The sequence below is a fragment of the Tupaia chinensis genome, unplaced genomic scaffold (genome assembly GCF_000334495.1).
Source record: "Tupaia chinensis unplaced genomic scaffold, TupChi_1.0 Scaffold000252_1, whole genome shotgun sequence".
NCBI lineage: Eukaryota > Metazoa > Chordata > Mammalia > Scandentia > Tupaiidae > Tupaia > Tupaia belangeri.
The window spans coordinates 1,489,450-1,509,690 of NW_006159732.1; the positions used below are offsets into that span (position 1 = coordinate 1,489,450).

General features: G+C 37.2%; 1 protein-coding gene across 1 annotated transcript in view; it reads right to left on the minus strand.

The window, feature by feature from the left end:
- Positions 1–13,030, minus strand: part of SUPT3H (SPT3 homolog, SAGA and STAGA complex component) — a 449,785-nt gene extending 436,755 nt beyond the window's left edge. The window contains exons 1-2 of the mRNA XM_006149071.2: positions 12,972–13,030; positions 10,478–10,578 (exon numbers count right to left, since the gene is read on the minus strand). Of these exons, the coding sequence (XP_006149133.1) occupies positions 10,478–10,578; positions 12,972–13,001 (131 nt within the window). The 5' untranslated portion in view covers positions 13,002–13,030. The remainder of the gene's footprint in view (positions 1–10,477; positions 10,579–12,971) is intronic.
- Between the last annotated feature and the right edge of the window lie 7,211 nt (positions 13,031–20,241).

Consider the following 20,241-nt stretch of genomic DNA (forward strand, 5'->3'; position numbering starts at 1 on the left):
AAAGAGGAAAAACTCCCCAATGGGGCCTAGTCGTGCTGCAATCCTTTCTCTTCCATTTGTCCATCCTGTCAGCACATGTGTATTACACCTAGCATGTTTTCAGATTGACAGGGCCCAGGATTCAAACCCTGGTGGTCCATGTGGACCACCCTGGTTTCCTCTGCACAGAGCCTAACTGCTCAGCTATGGAACTGGCCAAGTGCTCAGATTTTTCATTTAGTCTAAATAAGCACTATCCAAACAGATTCCTTTGAATAAAATCAAACAAGTGGGCCTACCAAAAAACAAAACAAAACAAAACGCTAAGGTTCAATTCTATCTATAAACCTACAAGTCAAATTAATCTATCAAGGTATATACTTTTATATAGAGATTTTCACTAAATACCTACTTATATCTCACATAAAAATTATTTGTACACATAATCTGACTCAATTCATACAGAAAAACTTGAATTAATACTGTTATTTAAATTTAATAAATAATAAAGTTCTCAATAAATATTTAAAAATAAAATTACTTGGATTCACTTGTATTCATATGGCTCGACTAGACCATCTTTCCTTTTTAAGAACAGATACTACATATATATATATTTTTTTAATTTTCTAAGGTAGCAATAATGAGAGTTCGAATAAGTCAAAGAAACTCTAAATATAAAATGCTATGCCTAAAAATGTTTTCCATGAAGCTAAAATGAAATAATTAACTTAATATAATAAGAAAATAATAGGGAGGGTTAAAATTTATTTCTAAAGTTAGTAATAAGAAAGCAGGCCAGAGGACCAGCAGAGGGCAGAGCAGTTCATTGCTGAACTCCCACATGGTCAACCATGGTTCGAGTCCCAGACCCAGTGGTTTGAAAAGCACGTTGGGCATATGTCTGTGCATGTCCAAGATTCCAGGAGAAGAAGGGATTACAACATGGCCATTCCCCCTGGAGCATGATTTTTCACTTTCCTTCTCACTGTCTCTGTCTCCCTCTCTCTCCGGCGAGTGCACGCTAAGGAAAAAAATTCAAAAAAAAAAAAACAGGCCACCCTGTGCTCTGGTGTTTAAGGTGGGTGGGTCCCACAGAACCAATCACATAGTTCAAGTCCCAGACCCAGCAGCATGAAAACACACCAGGCACATGTGCATACATGCCTAAAATACCAGAAGAAGAGAGAAATAAAGAAGGGATTACAGTGTGACTGTGCCCCACGGGGGGCACTTTTTCATTTACCCAGTCTCTGTCTCTCACCAATAAGCAATCAAGACCTCTGGCAAATTTTTTTAAAAAACAAAAGAAGAAAGTAACATAAATACTTGAGGCATGATATAACACTATACAAAACCTTAAAAAACGAGGAAACCAAAATAAAGCACCAATTTGAATTTCAGTAAGAACGAAGATAGATTACCCACATCCCTTTCTCCCACCTCTTCTACTTTGAAGACTTATAATCTCTTAAATTCACTCATTCCCATTGATGTTGCCTTTCTAAACTATATATCCCAAAATGACCCCAATTTCCTATACATTCTACTAAATTTAACGCCTACCAGTTACCTACTAGATACTAAACATGGTAAAACAGAAAAATTAAAACAATCTCTACAATTGGAAAACTTACAGTAGAAACCAAAGAGAGATAAATTAAAGTTCATTGCAATACAGTAAAATGAAGACTTTCATTAAGAGTAATACAGATACCACAGCTCACAGAAAGGCAATTAATAATACTAGAGAGGTCAGAGAAGACTACTTGCAGTTTGGTGTCCAAACTGGTACTCCTATTTTCTATTCTTTTAGCTCTCTTAATTAGTACTTCCACTCTACCTAAATTTACACTTCATAAAATCTCTAATGCTTTTATCCCCATTTCTCTTAAAGTTGATCAATTCCTTCATACTTTCTATCCCACCCCTCCCCACTAGTCAAGGTGCAGTGATCAGAATATCCAAGACCTCAAATTACAATATCCTGATGCCTCCACTGCCTTCCAAATCTAATTATCAATCCGGTTATCCTTTTGTTTTTCCCCAGCCCTATGCCTAGCACCCGAGTACTGCCACAGAAATCTATACACACTTGGTGTGAGAGTCCTTACGAATGTTAAGTGTGCTTAGCTGAGTCCTTCACAACATAGGCAACAGTGAGCACTATTTTCTTTTTTCTTTCCCAGAGGCAGAGACACAGAAAGTTTCTTCCAATGAGGCATGGTCATGCCACAATCCTCTTTTCTTCATTTCTCCAACCTGTCAAATTGCATGCATGCACGCACAAACACCTGGTGGGCTTTTTAGGCCTCCCATGCCAAGATTTGAACCAGTTAGTCATGTGGAATCCAACTCCAAATACACAGTGCTAAACTGTGCTATGAAGCCAGCCCTATTTTCTAATTAGCTTTCACTCTAACACCACTGTTGTCATCACAAACTTCATTGCTCTCCTCAAGCTTCCCTACCCCTTATCTTTGCCAGCCTCAGCCAGTGGCCTTGCCTAATTCTTCAAAATGGTATGAAAGGCAATTAAGCATTACTGAAAATAAATATTACTTCAGACATTTGTTTAATTTTTTTCTTGAGAGAGAGAGAGACAGAGAGAGTCCCCTGTCCCCGACAGGATCTTGCCACACTATGACCATCCCCCCACCTCAGCCTTCAAGCCAGTGAGGATCACAGGTATATACATACACACAACACATTCAGGTCCACCCAGGATCCAAACTCTGAGCCTTCCTATTTGGTTCTATTATCATGCACATTTCCCCACAGCCTACTCCCAGACATTTTTCAAGGTTAAGAGAAAAATATATATGTATTAAACTAACTCAACAATCTAAATGAAAATCCTAGCATTATTTCTGTGAGAAGAGTCACTCCCAAAAGACTTACAAATAAGCTTTGAACTGTTTGACAATCTGAGTCTTTGAAAATACAATCAAAACTCTAACTCAAATGGTAAAAAAAAAAACCCTCAACTTTCCAAATTATGCACTAGAGGCCAGATGGTGGTACAATGATAAAACGTGACATTGTGAGGCTGATCCATAAGGAAAGGTTCCAGGTTCCAATCCAGAGACCTTGAATACACCAGGCAAATGCATGCCCATGTTTTGCGGTGACTGAAGGCTGAGGGTGAACTGCAGCATCAAGATCCTAATGGGAATGAGTGCTCTCTCTCTCTCTCTCTCTCTCTCTCTCCCACTCTCTCTCCTTTCTCTCAGAGTAATGGAAGAAATAAAGTAAAAATAAAACTTTTTTTTTACAAGGTTTATGCACCAAAGATCAGGTGACTTTTTTTTTCCAGAAGAGAAAGTGCATCAGGTTTTCCTAGATTATGAACTGTTATTTTAGGCACAACTTTAATAAATTTGATTACTAATCTATAGTATACTGGAAGCAGTATTCAAAAAGAGGAGTGGTGAAATAGTGCCAGAGTCTGAGAAGACAAAAACAAAATTAGCAGCTGCAAAGGATAGAGAAAACATCAAAACTACCTAAATAAATATGCAAATACAAACGAAATGGCAAAGTAGGTCTGTTTATCCACAGGAACACAGTATACTATATGCTGTGCGGTGCCTGGGCACACTGTCCACAAATGGAGAGCATACCATGCCAAGCTAACTGGAAGTCTGCTTATAAGTAGTCAGGAATGTTCATAATCTACTGAAGGAATATTTTTATTAAAATGGTCAGATAACATCCATTTGATCACTCAAATTATCATTTATAAAATGAAGAATATATTACATAAGTTTATTCTATGAATTGTATTACACAGATATCCATATATGTTATTCCATTAAAATGCAGTTTCACATATCCATAAAAAATTTCAACTGGTCTTTTATTTCTGGCCATATCCACTATTCAAAAATAAGATAAAAACTGCAAGATTTAAAAAGGAGGACAGCAGCAGAGGGGGTGCAGTGGAAACGCAATGCTCTGTGATGCTTGACCCATAGGAGAAGGCCCTGGGTTTGTGCCTGGAAGTCTACCTGGACATGGTGGGTACAGTGCAGCTGCCATCCAGGCTGGCTGAACTGGTTGGTGGTGGAGCCTGGCATGAAGACCTTATTGGGGTGCTGGTCTCTCTTTCTCTCTCTTGGAAGAAATAAGTAAATAAACTTAAAACAAAATTAAGGGAGTAATTTGGCCAATTTTACATACTGCAGTCACAGCACAGTTCTGCATTCGAGCAAGGAAAACAAATATTAAAGAAAACTGAGAAGGCCTTCAGTCTCTAATTATACATTAGTTAACCAACCCACTCATTAGTAGGTTGTTTTTGCTGTTTCTATCCAGTGTTGTTTCAAATAAACTTTCTAAATGTAAAATTATTATATTAATCAACGTTAAAAGTAAAACGAATCTCACAGACCAATGTCTGAAATCTGAGCATACAAGAAAAAAACCAAAAAGAAAAATGAAACTGCTTAAATTTGAACACAGAATTTGTTTTGGAACTTAATAAAATGATTCCTAAAAATTCATCTGGAAGAATAAAAATAGGGAGAGTACAGAAATATTTTAAAAAGAAGTTATGCAGATGAACTTGAACCATAATACCAAATATTGAAACATATTAAGAAGCTATAATAACTAAAATAATGTACTACTGGCAAAGGAATAGACAACTCAGTGAAACAAAGCATAAAGTCAAAAGCAGTAATATCTGATAACAGTAGTGTTTTTAATTCTGATGGGAAAGGAAGGCTTATGTAATTTATGCTGGTTAAGACCACTGGCAAACCAATTGGAAGTAAAACTGTTTTAACTGAGAACCATCCCTGATATCATAAAACAAAGTAAGGGACTAAATATTAAACTAAAAACCTAAAATACAATAAAGTACATAAAGACAGATTTCAAAATTAAGGGTAGGACTTCCTATCAAAGACAGAAACAATAAGATATATAAGGTGGGTGGGACCAGCAGTTGGCGAAATGGCTATATCACTGGACTCCCATGTGGTCAATCACGGTTCGAGCCCCGGACCTGGTGGCTTAAAACTCACACCGGGCACGTGTGCGTGCGTGCCCAAGATCCCGAGAGGAGAATGGAGGAGAAGGGATTGCAGTGTGGCCATCTTCCCTAGGGGGTGATTTCTCGCTTTCTGTCTCTCTGTCTCTCTGTGTTTTTCTGGCGAGCGCACAGCAAATGCTCTATAGCAAAAACCCACTCCTAAAAATAAAAGTATTCATTATAAACATAGGTATTATTAAAGCATCTTTGGAATTATAATGTATCTATTCTAGCACTATTTTGGGATTTTGTTTTGTTTTTTACGGTTCGAGCCCCGGACCTGGTGGCTTAAAACTCACACCGGGCACGTGTGCGTGCGTGCCCAAGATCCTGAGAGGAGAATGGAGGAGAAGGGATTGCAGTGTGGCCATCTTCCCTAGGGGGTGATTTCTCGCTTTCTGTCTCTCTGTCTCTCTGTGTTTTTCTGGCGAGCGCACAGCAAATGCTCTATAGCAAAAACCCACTCCTAAAAATAAAAGTATTCATTATAAACATAGGTATTATTAAAGCATCTTTGGAATTATAATGTATCTATTCTAGCACTATTTTGGGATTTTGTTTTGTTTTTTAATTTTGTCAGATGGTGTATGTGCTCCCTGGAGAGGGGTGGGAAGGGGCTGAGAAAGCATCCCTACAGGGAATGGTCACGTGGCAATCCCTTCTCCTCCATCTCTCCCTTCTTTTGAGATTTTGGGTACATACATACGTGTTGTTGAGTCCAGAACTTGAACTACACAGTTGATGAGGGATCCAGAGGCCCTAAGTTTCACTTTTTTTTTTTGAAGAGGTTTTTGCTATAGGGCACATGTGCTCGCCAGACAGACAGAGACAGAGAGACAGAAAGCGAGAAATCACCCTCCGGGGGGATGGCCACGCCACAATCCTTACTCCTCCATTCTCCTCTCAGGATCTTGGGCATGCACGCACACACGCCTGGTGTGAGTTTAAGCCACCACGTCCAGGACGTGAACCACAGTCGACTACATGGGAGTTCAGCAACATAGCTATTACGCTAACTACTAGTCCCCTAAGTTCCACTTTTTGAGCCAGCCCTAAGTGAACACTTTTTACCTTCAAGAGTTTTTCTTCCAGTGTCCAGGATAACTTAAATGTACTTGATAAACACTATTTTAAGGAATTCTATGTCAGTTTAAAAACTGTCTACTAATAATTAAGATATATAAATATGAAAGCTCTCTCATGCCATCTTCAATTAAGGACAAAATGGGTACATATTCTTTCACAGCTCACAACTTCACAATACTAATAAAAGCCAAATTATACCATTTCATGTATTCGACAATGCCCTAGTCTAGTGCAACAATGCAAAAATAGTTACTACTACTTACCCAAAAAATTCCATGAGAAGAAATAAATCTCACTGAGAAAACTACTACTTCAGTTTTGGACATACTAAATTTGAGGTACTCATAGAACACTTAATGTATATAACGGGAAGCAGATCAGAAGTACAGACCTAAAGTTAGGCAGCTTACGCTCATAAGAATTTATTACTCCCTCCTCTTCTTCGTACTACCATGAAAGTTTTTCATATCCTATTCATGATATTACTTATCTCTCTACACCTTTCTCGATCACTAGATTATATGATTCTAGAAAGCATTTAGGTCCTGCCATATAACAAAAGAAGTCTGTTAAAATTAGCTGCAATATGGGTAGAAAACTATTTCATTTTATTTTTTTTATTTTTTCTTTAGAGAGTTTTGCTATAGGGCACATGCACTCACCAGAGAGAGATAGAAAGAGAGAAATTACTCTCCGGGGGGGATGGCCACACTGCAATCCCTTCTCCTCCACTCTCCTCTCAGGATTTTGGGCACACACACACTGGCGTAAGTTTGAAGCTGCCGCATCCAGGACTCGAACTGCAGTCAACTTCGTGAAAGTCCAGCAAGGTAACCATTACGCCATCTGCTGGTCCCATGATTTCATTTTGTAATTTAAAGACTGCCTGAGTTTAAAACTTAATGAAAAGCTTCTGAACCCTTCCAGCCTACATTAGTCAAAAAACTATAATAAGGAGCATTCAGCAAATGTGCTCATTAATGTGTACTTGGTAAGGGACAGCTTCCGTCATCTCAACCCACCAGCAATTGTTTGACTCCTAAATCTTTACTTAACAATCTGTAGAAATATCTCTCAGAGAATGCTTCACAAGCGATATTTACCACTCTAATTTAAAATATGCTAAGTTCTACCAAGGCTCTAAACAGACTTGGTGCCAGTTCTGTATTTTATAGTAGTAGATCATGACAATTTCATTTGTGTTTGACTAGATAGTTTTCAGTGAGACCATTCCCTAAAAATGACACTACAATATTGCTACTTATTTATAGGGCAGGAAGCCAAGAGAGAAACAGCTCACTGAATGGATGGGAAAGATATTAACAGTATAGGACTGAAAAGCAACAAAATAATAGACTTAGAAGTGCCAAACAGCAGTAACACAGTAACGTAGGGAGTCACAAAAAGAAATTCCCACTACACAATATAAACACAGTGGCTTAAGGCTGCAGTTTCTCAGTTGAAATATACAAATAAGCAGGGATCTAATGTATTCTGATTATAATTTTATATAATCAAAAGTCTAAAGATGTTTACCAATAAAAATATTGGTGAATTAAAAAAGAATTCTCCCAGTTTGAGTCCTATTTCTCTGTTCTGTGAAGAAATTCTTAAGAAAAAAAAAAAATGATGAATGTAACTACTAGAAAAGGCCTCTCTATGAGGTCTGAAATAGAAGGAAAATATAGATTTCTTCCAGAGCTATAGCCAACAATAACTTCTGCATTCTGAATCCAGCTTAGGTACATTAGTTGGGAAGATGTTTGCAAAAGTATTTAACAAGAAAGTGCTGAACTTAGCTTCTATTTTATTATTTTTTTGTTTTGTTTTCTTAAATGGCCTGATGTCCATCAAATGCATTAAGTAAAACCCTTCGAAGTATAAACGATGAAAGTAAAAACTACAGGTTTCTTCTTATGGAGAATGTTTTTATAGATTAGAGGTAATCAAACTTTTTCAGTAAAAGGTCATACTATGAGTATTTTCAGCCTTAAAGGCCATATAGTCTCTGTCACAAATACACAGCTCTGCCACGTAGCATTGAAAGCAGCGACAGACAACAGATAAAATGAACAAGTATGGCTATGGCCCAATAAAATTGTATTTACAAATACAGAAGCAAGCCCATGACTGTAGTTTACTGATTCCTGCTACAGATCATGTTTGTTTTTGATTCTTGCCAGAGGGAGCATGGGTTCACCAGAGACAGAGAGAAAAAATGAGAAAGCATCCCCTATGAGGGATAGTCATATTGCAATTTCTTCTCTTCCATTTCTCCTTCCATTTGGTATTCTGGGCATGCACATGCACCCAGGAAGTTTCTCAGGCCATTGGGTCCAGGACTTAAACTGCAGTTAGTCATGTGGGATCCAGCCATCTTAACCACCATGCCACCCTACCAGCTGGCCCTAGATCGCATTCTTTACCCATTAACAAGTACATTATTTCAATAAGTACTATGAATTTTGAAATAAGATGTCTGGGGTTTTGTTTTAAAATACTTTATTTAAAAAAAGAAAGAGAATAGGCAGAACAGTTAGAGTAGATTGGCAGAACACAATTATTGTTAAAGCCCATTGATAGACACATGGAGTTCATTATACTATTCTCTATAATTTTATGAGCTCAAAATTTGCAAATTAAAACTTTTTAAAAATACAAAGTACATCAGTGTAGCAGTTCTATAGGAAAATGAATTTCCTCACCTTACTATAAACCCTCTATAATATGCTTAATATTTTAAAATATAATTACCACAACACAACATGAAAGATTCTTAACATAAAGCCACTATATTATAATGTAAACACTTAAACTAATCTACGAATGTGTATACAAAGTACAAACCCTTACAATTTTCTATAATTTAAAATACAGGCTAAATTCATATAGCTACTAAATTAATGTTTATTTCTGTCTAAAAGAAGTATTTTCAATTTGGGTTTTAGAATGTAATTTTTATAAGAAATATGTATATTAACACATTAATAGGTTTATTATATTTCAAATAAATGCATAAACAATTTTATTTTTCAGTTTTATTTTCTAAGCAATAAATATATTTTAATTGGCAAAGGACATGTGTGCTTGCCAAAGAGAGAAAGATAGAGAGAAAGAGGGAGAAAGTACCCCCTGGTGGGGATGAGTCACATCACTGCCCCTTCTCCTCCATTTCTCCATCCCATCAGGCTTCTGGATGTGTGCACATGTAGACACACACACACACCCACACACACACACCCACACACATATATATATAAGCCCTGCATTTTCTCAAGGTACTGGGACCAGGGCTCAAACCATGGTTAGCCATGTGGAATCCAGCTCCCTTAACCAGTAGGCTACAGGACTGGCCCTAGTGGCAATAAATATTGCAATAAATATTAATAAATTAAAATCCACATGAACAAACATTCTTTAAAGTTTTCAACAATTGGAGTATAAAAGAATCCTGAGAAAAGTGTCAGAACCTATGACATGTCTTCAATATTGTGAAAGTATGTTCACAAATATGCTCAGAATCATTTTACCTTTGATTATCATCATATAGTGAATTTAATCCATTATAGAGCCTATCAATCTACACTCACAAGAAGAAGACACTTAAACCTTCAACAGAAATATTCTTTTAAATTATTTGATAAGTCATGAATAAGTAGACATAGGAAAAGATGAGCTATGTGTTGTCTGCCCCCATGCAGATAACTGTCTCCTGAACCAGTAACAGAGAAAAACTAACATGTGCCAACAGATTTTTCCAATAAACATGCTACTTCCCATCAAATCAAGATATGTAGCTGAACACAATGCAAAAAGCCAGAAGTCAAGCTGGGTAGTCTTCGGAAAGAAATCTTAATGACTATGCATTTCTCAAAGATTGGGTGTGTTTTTAAATATTCTAAGTTTTTTCCCAGCATTCTGAAACACAATGAATTTCAAATACTACCGAAGCTAAATATGTATTTAAATTAAGTTCCCAAAATTATTATGATATTTGAGAAAAAATAAGCACTTCCCTCTGGAAACATTCTAACTATCCAAGAAAATAACCAGTCTCAAATTATTCTAAATCTGAAACTAAAGTGGTAATAAACAGTCTACAACACAGATTTGGGCAAACAATAACTATAGCAAATATGTCTGCATCTATCTTTTAGAAGATGAGCCAACATTCATTTTTTTAAATACAGTTCCACTGCAGCATTTTTAAACGATTTGCCTCTTCTACATGTTAAAAATGTTATCAGAAACTTTCATTTTTGACCTGATTAAATCCAACTTAGTTCCAAGTTAAGTTTCATAAATTTTATTTCTATTGTGTTTCTTCAAAATAAATAAATCTTAAATAATAACAGTATGCAGAGACATACTTACATCATACTCTGTAATTCTGCTGCAAAGCTTGTAGACTTCCCTGTACTTCTCCCACTGCTTGAAGTGGCAGTAGACATTGGACTAGCTGCCGTGTTATTCATCTAAACAAAAGAGGAGAAATGAAGTTTACAAACTATATTTCAGTATAAATGCATGAAAAAAATGGAAACAATTATACATTTCTTTACCTTGAAAAGAGATTTTTTAATTTCTAATTGTTTTGCATAAATTTTTTCTTATACTAAATATTCATTATTAAAATGAAACAGTAAGGTGGAGAAAACTGCTTGATCAAGTAGGAAAATAAACAATTACTCACTTGAATAATAAACATTTCATTACCTCTTTTGCAACATATAAGTAAAGCACTCATTAAAATACTGAAAAGCATTTGATAGCATGCACAATGTGTTCCAGAGAGACCTAAGATTTATCAGCAATTCTTTTTTCAAAGGTTTTTTGCCATAGAGTGCATGTGCTCACTAGAGAGGCAGTAAGAGAGAAAATGAGAAATCACCTGCTGGGGAGGGGGAAATGACCACATTTCAATCCCTTCTCCATTCTCCTCCTGGGATTTTTGGGCATGCACACATGCACACCAGCATGAGTTTCAAGCCACTGGATCCAGGACTCAAACTGTGGTCGGTCATGTGGGAATCTAGCACTTTAATCCACCACTATGCTGGCCCTAAAATTTACTAGATTCTTTAGGAAGCGCCCAATAACCCTAAGCACACACATCCCCAGTTTCATCTAGACCAAAACTCCTCTAATTTTTCTATTTGAGATATGGGGGTTCAAAGTAAGATTTCATTTAAAGAAAAGAGCTCCACAGTTGTAAAATACAAAATCAGAAAACTACAGCATAATTCCCATTTGAACCAAAATCTAAAATAAAAATAAAGTCAATCAGTATATCAAAACCATTTGTGATATTTTATAATATGACTGATAAATAACAAAATTAATGTTCTTAATTGCCAGAGGGTGTGTGCACTCACTAGAGAAAGAGAGAAAAACACCCCCAATGGGACATGATCATGCAGCAATCTCTCCTCCTCTGTTTTTCCATCCTATTGGGATTTGAAGCACACATGCACACGTGCCCAGCATGTTTGTCAAGTCCCCAGATCCAGGATTCAAACCATAGTAGGTGATATAGAATCCAGCCCCATTAATCACTAGGCCACAAGGTTGGTCTGATAACTCATTCAATTTAAAATGAACCATTTCTTCCCAATACATTTAAGCTGATGTGCAACCTGGATCCATGTGATTTTATTTAATGCATGTAGGATTAAATAAATAAGAATTAATAAACAAGAATTAGCTAGAATAACATTAAAATAAAGTCATAAAAGTATAATAAAGTCTCAGTTATTATATAGTAAGTGCTCAATAAATCTTATTATTTCATGTTTATGTAAACTGCAATACTATAATTTTCCTTAAAATCGAAATACATTGCAGATTCTAAAGAAGAAAATAACGAATTTAAAACATGACAAAATAAAGCAGCACAATGAACTTTAAATATAGTAAACTTAAAGTTTAGAGGACAGGTTCTGGAGTCAGAGCACCGAAGTTCAAAAAACGGCTGTTATGTTGCTAAGACTCTGTACAAGTTACTTAACTGCACTTCAGTTACCTCATTTATAAAATGGGCATGATAATCCCACTCTTCTGGGTTTACAGTGAAAATTAAATGAATTAATACATACAAAGAGTCAGAACAGTATTTTAGAATAGTAAGCACATAATATGTTAGCTGTTATAATAAACAGAAACACCTTAAGAATTCCCCTCTTTTCATTTGCTAAAACCATATATATATATATATATATATATATATACACATGCATATATACAAACACATACACACACGCATGCATAATACGCATAATATAGGTTTAGATCTATTACCCTTAATAACAATCACACAAGTTTTGTTTTGGTTTTGGAGGGGTTTTTTTTAGAGCTTTTTGCCTTAGGGCATGTCTGCTCACTGGAGAGAGAAAGGCAGAGATAGTGAGAGGGAAAGTGAGAAATCATTCCCATGGGAGGATGGCCATGCCACAGTCCCTTCTCCTCCATCTCCTCCTGGGATCTTGGGCACTAAAGCACATGCACCTGGTTTGATTTTCAAGCCACCAGGTCCATGACTTGAATCACAGTAGGTCATGTGGGAGTCCAGTGACATAACCACTACACCATCTGATGGCCTCTACACAAGTTTTTAAAATCGAATATTTTCAGTGGAAGACCACAATGAAATTCAACACATATGAACTAGTTTCTTTACAAAATAAGTTGTTTTCATTGTTGACTTCACTACAACTACTAGTCACTCTAACTCAGAATGTGCCATCCTTGACTCCTGCTCCTATGCCCTATAATTCGTAAGGAGCCAAGTAAACTCATGTTCTCACATCCTTCCCCTCCTGCTCTACTGCTATGGCCCTCTATGAACTCTTATCTACATCTTCTCTCTCACCTTGGGTCTCCACATTGCTGCCACATTCATCTTCTTAAATACATCCTTCACATCTGACCACTCCTAAAAGTAATGACAAATTTAATAAAAGAAACCTACACCAGGGTCACTCATCACAACATGGGATGGCAGGGCTGGGCCCCATGAAAGAAGGCTAGGAAAAAAGCTACTACAGACCACTGTCTGAGATGGGACTTATATGAAGCTTTTGAGAAAGCAACAGGACAAAGCCCTAAGACAAACCGCATGCTAGCTGGATGACTTTATCTGGAATATCCCAATATTCCTCCAGTCTAGCCTGAAGATGCTAATGGCCAGGACAAACCACTAGACAGAGAATGAGAGTGCACTAAGGAAAACCAATCAGCAGACCACACTGATTCCAAACATCTAGAGCCGCACTGATTCCAAGCATCTAGAGTCTCAATTCTAATCATTCTTAACCTGAACATCCTACATAATATAAACACAAAACCTTTATAATTAGAACAGAAAAAGAAAAAAGTTCCACTCAAGTTGAACCTGAAAAATCAAAGTACTATAATGCATAATGAACCTAATGCTAAGAAAGACCATCACTTTTTTAAGCCTAAATTTGTCTGATTTTTTCCACAAAGAGTTTTGTGTTATTTACCTTTTTCTATAAAAGATATAGAGGAATTTACCATTTAAAGCTTGAGTTAAAATTTTTTTTAAAAAATCACATCACCAGTCCAAGACTGGAGTAAAATAGACAGGAAATCAAGGACTTCCATAAACAGCCCTGCAGAATATGAACAAAGTGGGGAAAAAAAAAAAAAAAAAAGAAAGAAAAAGGAAGCTGGATTTCTCATGAAGCTCCGAAAATGTCCCCATTGTCCCAACAGAAGGCTGATGTTCAGTCACATCAGACTTTACAGACATGCCTTTCTGTGATATTATCCGATGGCCAAATGTTCTGAGACACAGCTGGAGTAATCTGCTCCTTTTTCATTTTCAAATTCGGTTACCCTGTTTTAACTTTCACTAAAGAGGAGGTATTTCATGAAACAAATTCATATTATAACCACAGCTTTCTTCAGTTGTCTCTCTACTGCAAATGTTTCATGTCAAGGGTATTTTATCGGTAAGAAGTAAAGGTTCCCCATCCTACTTTATGTAACCACGATCATCCTTTCATAGTCAAGGTATTTAATTTTTAAATCAAACAGGTGAATAACATTTTTCTTGACATGATGAGCTGATAGCTCATTAGACTCTTGAAAGTAATTATTTCCCATACCCACAGTTTGTTTGATGATTTAGATAATTAACTTTTTTAGTCATTAACTTCTTTACACATCAAAGTCCTATCATTCCAATGCTTTATTTCCTTTCTTCCTGACATTTAAAAAAAAAAAAAAGGTCTGTTAAAAGCAGAAGCACTCAAGTCAATTTTCTCTAATAAATACAGTTAACATGGAACTGAAAACCTACTGTAATCTTCTCAATGGGTTAATGTCCTGCAGTTGTTTCAGCTTTCAATTGAAATGCAGCTGTTTGCCATATTTTACAAAATGAACTCAGATGTGCATATAGGGACCTAGATTATTTCAACATGCCACAGTTCAAATGTGAACCCAAAGAACAAGTTCATATTTGATTAATACTATTTAAAATTGATAATTAAGCCAATAGTCAATACTATGTCACACCTGTAAAATCCTTGTGCAGAGAAAAAAACTGGCATTTACCTTTTAATTTAACACCATGAAATTTAAAGACATACCTCTTTTCTCAGAAAATACTGCTACCAAGGAGGGGGAAAAAAGGTTTTAATTTTAGCCAGGTTATAAATCACAGAAAGTGAATTAAACAAAATGCAATTAACATGCTATGGGGTTTCTATTTAGACTTCATATTTTTAGTGACTGTATATAATTCTACGAAGCCTCTTTCGGCTTAGAAGACCTCAAAGAATTGAGGACCTTATAACTAGTTTCTGCTCTCTCAAACTGACACCAAAATATGGACAGTGATATCTACAAGTCAACTGTTAATTAAAATATAGAAGTGTTTTTTTTTTTTTTATCATTTCACCTATTTTACCAATGAGGGAAACCAATCAGCAGACTGCCCTGATTTCAAGCATCTAGAGTCTCAATTCTAATCATTCTTAACCTGAATAGCCTACATAATATAAACATAAAACTTTTATAATTAGAACAGTTTTATTTTCATAAAACTCCAAAGGCAGGAAGCAATTATGGTTAAGCCAATACTATTATAAACTGCATTTCAGGTTTGTTGTTTAAGAAAACACAAGTTACATCATGATCTAAATCTCCTGATGTGAAAAAGAATATCAAATGGTCATTCAATCACTGAGAATGCAAAAAGTAAATTAAAATTTGCAAAATACCGATAAACATGTTTATATCTTGTGTTTGGGAGAACACAATGATAAATTCCAATCTATTAACATAGGGCTCATTGCAAGCAGACTTCAGAAAGTATAAAAATTCCTAGTTATTAAGCTTGTCTAAAGTCAGTCTTCCCTGACCTTCCGAGTCTCCTTTTTTTTTTTTTTTTTGGAGAGATTTTCACTGTAGGGCGCGTGCGCTCGCCAGACAGACAGAAAGAGACATAGAGACAGAAAGTGAGAAATCACCCCCCAGGGGGGATGGTCACAGCGCAATCCCTTCTCCTCCATTCTCTTCTCGGGATCCTGGGCACGCACGCACACGCACCAGGCGTGAGTTTTAAGCCACCGGGTCCGGGACACGACCGCGGTCGACTACGTGGGAGTCCAGCGACATAGCCATTACGCTAACTGCTGGTTCCCCCAGTCTCCTTTTCTATAGCAGTCAACTCAAGTTCTCAGTCTCTCCCAAATCAATGTTCTTTGGAACCTTCAGTCCTACAATGCATCCTGCTTGTAATATCCTCTGAAACAACGCAATACTTCTCTACCTATCCAAATCCCAGTGGTCTAGAAAAGTCGACCTAAGTTCAACATCTCCAAGATGCCTTCCCAGATATACAAGTAAAACGAATTCACTTTGGGGCCAACAGGTGGTATGGTGGTTAAGTACTGGATTCCCACATGAGCTGGGCCTAGCAGCTTGACAAACACGTATGTGTGGGTGCGGGTGTGTGGGTGTGTGTGTGTGCACTCAAAATCCCAAGAAAACAACGGAGGAGAAGGGACTGTGATGTAGCCAACCCTCCTGGAGGGGGGGTGATTTCTCACACTTTCCTTCTGTCTCTCTCCCACATGCGCATATGCCCTAAGGCAAAAACCTAAAAAATAAATAAATTACATTTTCCTGGCATCTCATTATTTGTTGATTAATTATATTAGTTTGACACTACATTAATTATTTTAGCACATGCTAATAAATGTAATAATAAATCTCTGCCCTACACTGAATCCCTCCTCCCATTATTAGCAGATGACAGCATTCTCAAGGAGAAATAAAAAGCTATCATTTAGTGATTCTCTCTATCATCCTCTACCAAAGGCACTGGAGCCTCCTCCCCACTCCACCCCCATAATAAAGATACCTTTGTAGGTAAAAGCCAACATCACTTATGCTTGTGCTATTCATTTATAACAGCTTATTTGGTACCCACTATAGGCCAAACAAAATTCTAAGAGCTAGGGATATAGCAATGACTAAGCCAGACAAAAGAAAAACATAGAAACAAGCACCTAGGGCTAGCAGGTGACATGGTGGTTAAAGTGCTGAACTCCCACATAGCTGACCACAGTTCAAGTCTCGGACCTGGTGGCTTCCTTTCTCACTCCCCCACAGTTCAAATTTAAAGAATAATGATGATAATTAATAAATAAATAGTTTTTAAAAATAAAAAAAGGAAACAAGCACCCAAACTTGAGATAGTGACAAATGCTATAAAAATAAACAAGCTGATTTCAACTAGGTGACATTTAAAATTAAGATCTCAACAGGGCTGAACTCATGGACTGAGGTCAAGGGAGCCAGATCCCATGTAGCTGACTATCCAATTCCTATCTCAGACCCAGCAGCTTAAAAACACACTGGGCATATGTGTGTACTCAAAATCCTGACAGGATGGAGAACTAGAGCAGAAGGGATTGCAACATGACCAGGCCCCATACTGGGTGCCTTCTCCCTCTCCTTGTCTCTCTCCCTCTCTCTGGCAAGTGCATGCACCCTGTCAAAGAAAAAAAAAAAAAAAGATGTGAAGAAAAAGAACTCTGGAGAAACTTAAACAAAAAGAATAGCCACATACCAAGACCCATAGGCCAGCATGGCTAAAGTAAAAGGAATAAAGAAGATATGCGGTAGAAAATTAAGTTCAGAGAGGTAACAAGAAATCAGATCTTATAAAACTTATAGGCCATGGGAGATTAAATTTACTTGAGTGTAATGCAAAGTTATGAGACTTTTGAAAACCATAGTTACTTGAAATGTTATATAGGTTTTTAAAAAGGTAACTTCAACTGCCATGAGAATATACTATAAGAAAGTAAGGGTACAATCAAGGAGACCAATTAGAAAATTGGGGAAGTTATGTAGACAACAGATGACAGTGACTTACACTAGTGTTAACAGGGGGATATGGTTGAAATGGTCATATATTTGAAAAGTATTTTGAAGACAGAGCTGACTTGCTGATGAATTAGACTTGAGGCATGACAGATAAGCAATCAAGGAGGACTCTGAAGTTTGGAGCCTGACAAACTGGTTGAATGAGATCAGGAAGACGAGAAAGAAAAGAAAACAAAACAAAACAGCAGTTCAGTACAGGTCATGTTGTATTTGTGACAACTAGAAGACATTCAAGTGGAGATAAAACCCTGCAGAAGCCTTGTGAGAGATACACAGTAGAATATGAAAGTCATGATCACAGGGTTTTTGTTAAGATGACCGAACCAGCCAGTGGCATGTGGTTAAGGTGACTGAATCCCACATAGCTTACTGAATGGTTTGAGTCCTAGACCCAGGGACTTGAAAAACACTTCAAGTGTGTAAGTGCACATCTAATATCCCAAGAAAAGAATGGAGAAGAGACTGTGGCCTGCCAATCCCCTGGAGAATGCTGTCTTTATTTTTCTCTCTCCCTAGCAAGTGCATATGCCTTGCAGCAAATAAAAAAATAAATTTAAAAAATAAATTTAAAAAATGATAATACAGTAGACTCTTATAGAAGGATCAACTTATCTCTCAAATTCAATTTCTCCATCTGTCAGGAATATTTTCTGACTATCTCATAAAGGTGTTTAAAAAAAAAAATCACACAGTCAAAGGCATTGAGGCACTGGATTCCCACATGGCCAAACATAGTTTGAGTCTCAGGTCCAGTGGCCTGAAAATCGTGCTGGGTGGCATGTGCATGCACGCCCAAAATTCTGGGAGGAGAAGGGATTGTGGCATGGCCATCCCCCTGGGGGTGATTTCTCACTCCCCCCCACCCTCTCTCTCTCTGCAGCAACCACATGTGCCCTATGGCAAAAACCTGAAAATAAAACAAAAACAAACAAACAAAACAAACAAAAAACACAGAGACTGTCATATAATGGACACTCAAAAAAAATCTGAATTGAAATAATATCACGATATCTTGTACTATGAAAATCTTCTCCCTTCCCTCTCTACATGATGGACAAGAACTGTGCATTCCTACTGTGCATATCCTACTTAGCTACATAAGCACCTTTTTTTTCTCTAACATATCTATGCAGGAGCCTGGTGACAAACTGCTCAGAGACACATGAGGTTCTAATAAACTTTCCTTTTTCAGTCTCATATTAATTTAGGTTTCTATTCCATATGCTTTTATATCTAGTATTCTCTTACAAAAAAATGAAGTTTCAAATTAAAAAATATATATTCTTTGCAAAATTGGTCCCATACAGTACACTGCAAATGTGCCTACCCGATCATCCTAAAGTATACATCTAAACTTTGAAAAGGGGCACACAGCAACCATACTTCTCCAGTATCAAAACACTGTTGTTATTACATAAAATTAATTGAGTGACTTACTGGTTGACTTTTCAGATATGTAGAAAATTTTGGAATCAATTATACTTCTAACAGTAAGAGTTAACTATATTTGACAAGGATGTCAAAACAAGCAAGTCCCTTAAATATCAAGATTCTCTGGGACCAGCGAATGGCGTAACGGTTACATGGCTGGACTCCCACATAGTTGACCACAGTTCTAGTCCCAGACCCAGCAGCTTAAAACTCATACCTAGCACATATGTGTGTGTGCCTAAATTCCCAAAAGGAGAAAGGAGAAGGGACGGCAGCGTGGCAATCTCCTCTGGGGGGTGATTTCTCACTTTCTGTCTGTCTCTTTCTGTCTCTCCAGTCAAACACACACCTTGTAAGAAAAAAAAAAAAAAAAAAAACTCTCCCAGTCCAGATTCACATTTAGAAAAATTAAATTTTATGAAAATTCTATACTACACATAAACATAATTCAACAAAATACATGATGTCTTGGGTCCGCAGGTGGTGTGGAGGTTAAGGCCGTTGGATCTCACAGTCGACACTGCAGTTCAAGTCCCAGACCTAGCAGCTTGAAAATCTTGCCAGGCACATGTACACACATGCTCAAAATCCCAAAAGGAGAATGGAGAAGGGATTTCAACATGGCCATCCCCCCTCGGGGGTGATTTCTCACCTTTCCCTTCCCCCCCACCCAGCAAGCACATGTACCTTACAGTAGGAAAACTAAATAAATAAATAAATAAATAAAAAAGATGTTGTTAAAAACAGTTTATGTAAATAAAAAAGAGAGATTTACTTGAGTCTTTAAAAAGTAGACAAATTTGAATTTTATAAATGGTCTTTCACCTGTATTAGCTCATATTTTCTCCCAATCAGTCTATTGGACAGAGCATTTTGCCTTTACCTATGAGTAAAGTAGTAGTTTAAAAAATACTGCCTGGGGGACCAGCAGTTAGTGTAATGGCTATGTTGCTGGACTCCCATGTAGTCGACCGCGGTTCGAGTCCCAGACCCGATGGCTTAAAACTCACGCCGGGAGCATGTGCGTGCATGTCCAAGATCCCGAGAGGAGAATGGAGAAGGGATTGCGGCATGGCCATCCCCCCTGGGGGGTGATTTCTCGCTTTCTGTCTCTCTGTCTCTCTCTGTCTATCTGGCAAACACACGCACCCTATAGCAAAAACCTCTCCAAAAAAGAAAAAAAATACTGCCTGGGAGTCAACAGGTGTGAGGTAGTTAAGGTGCTAGATCCCACATGGCCAACTCTACAGTTCAAGTCCCAGACCTGGCAACTTGAAATACAC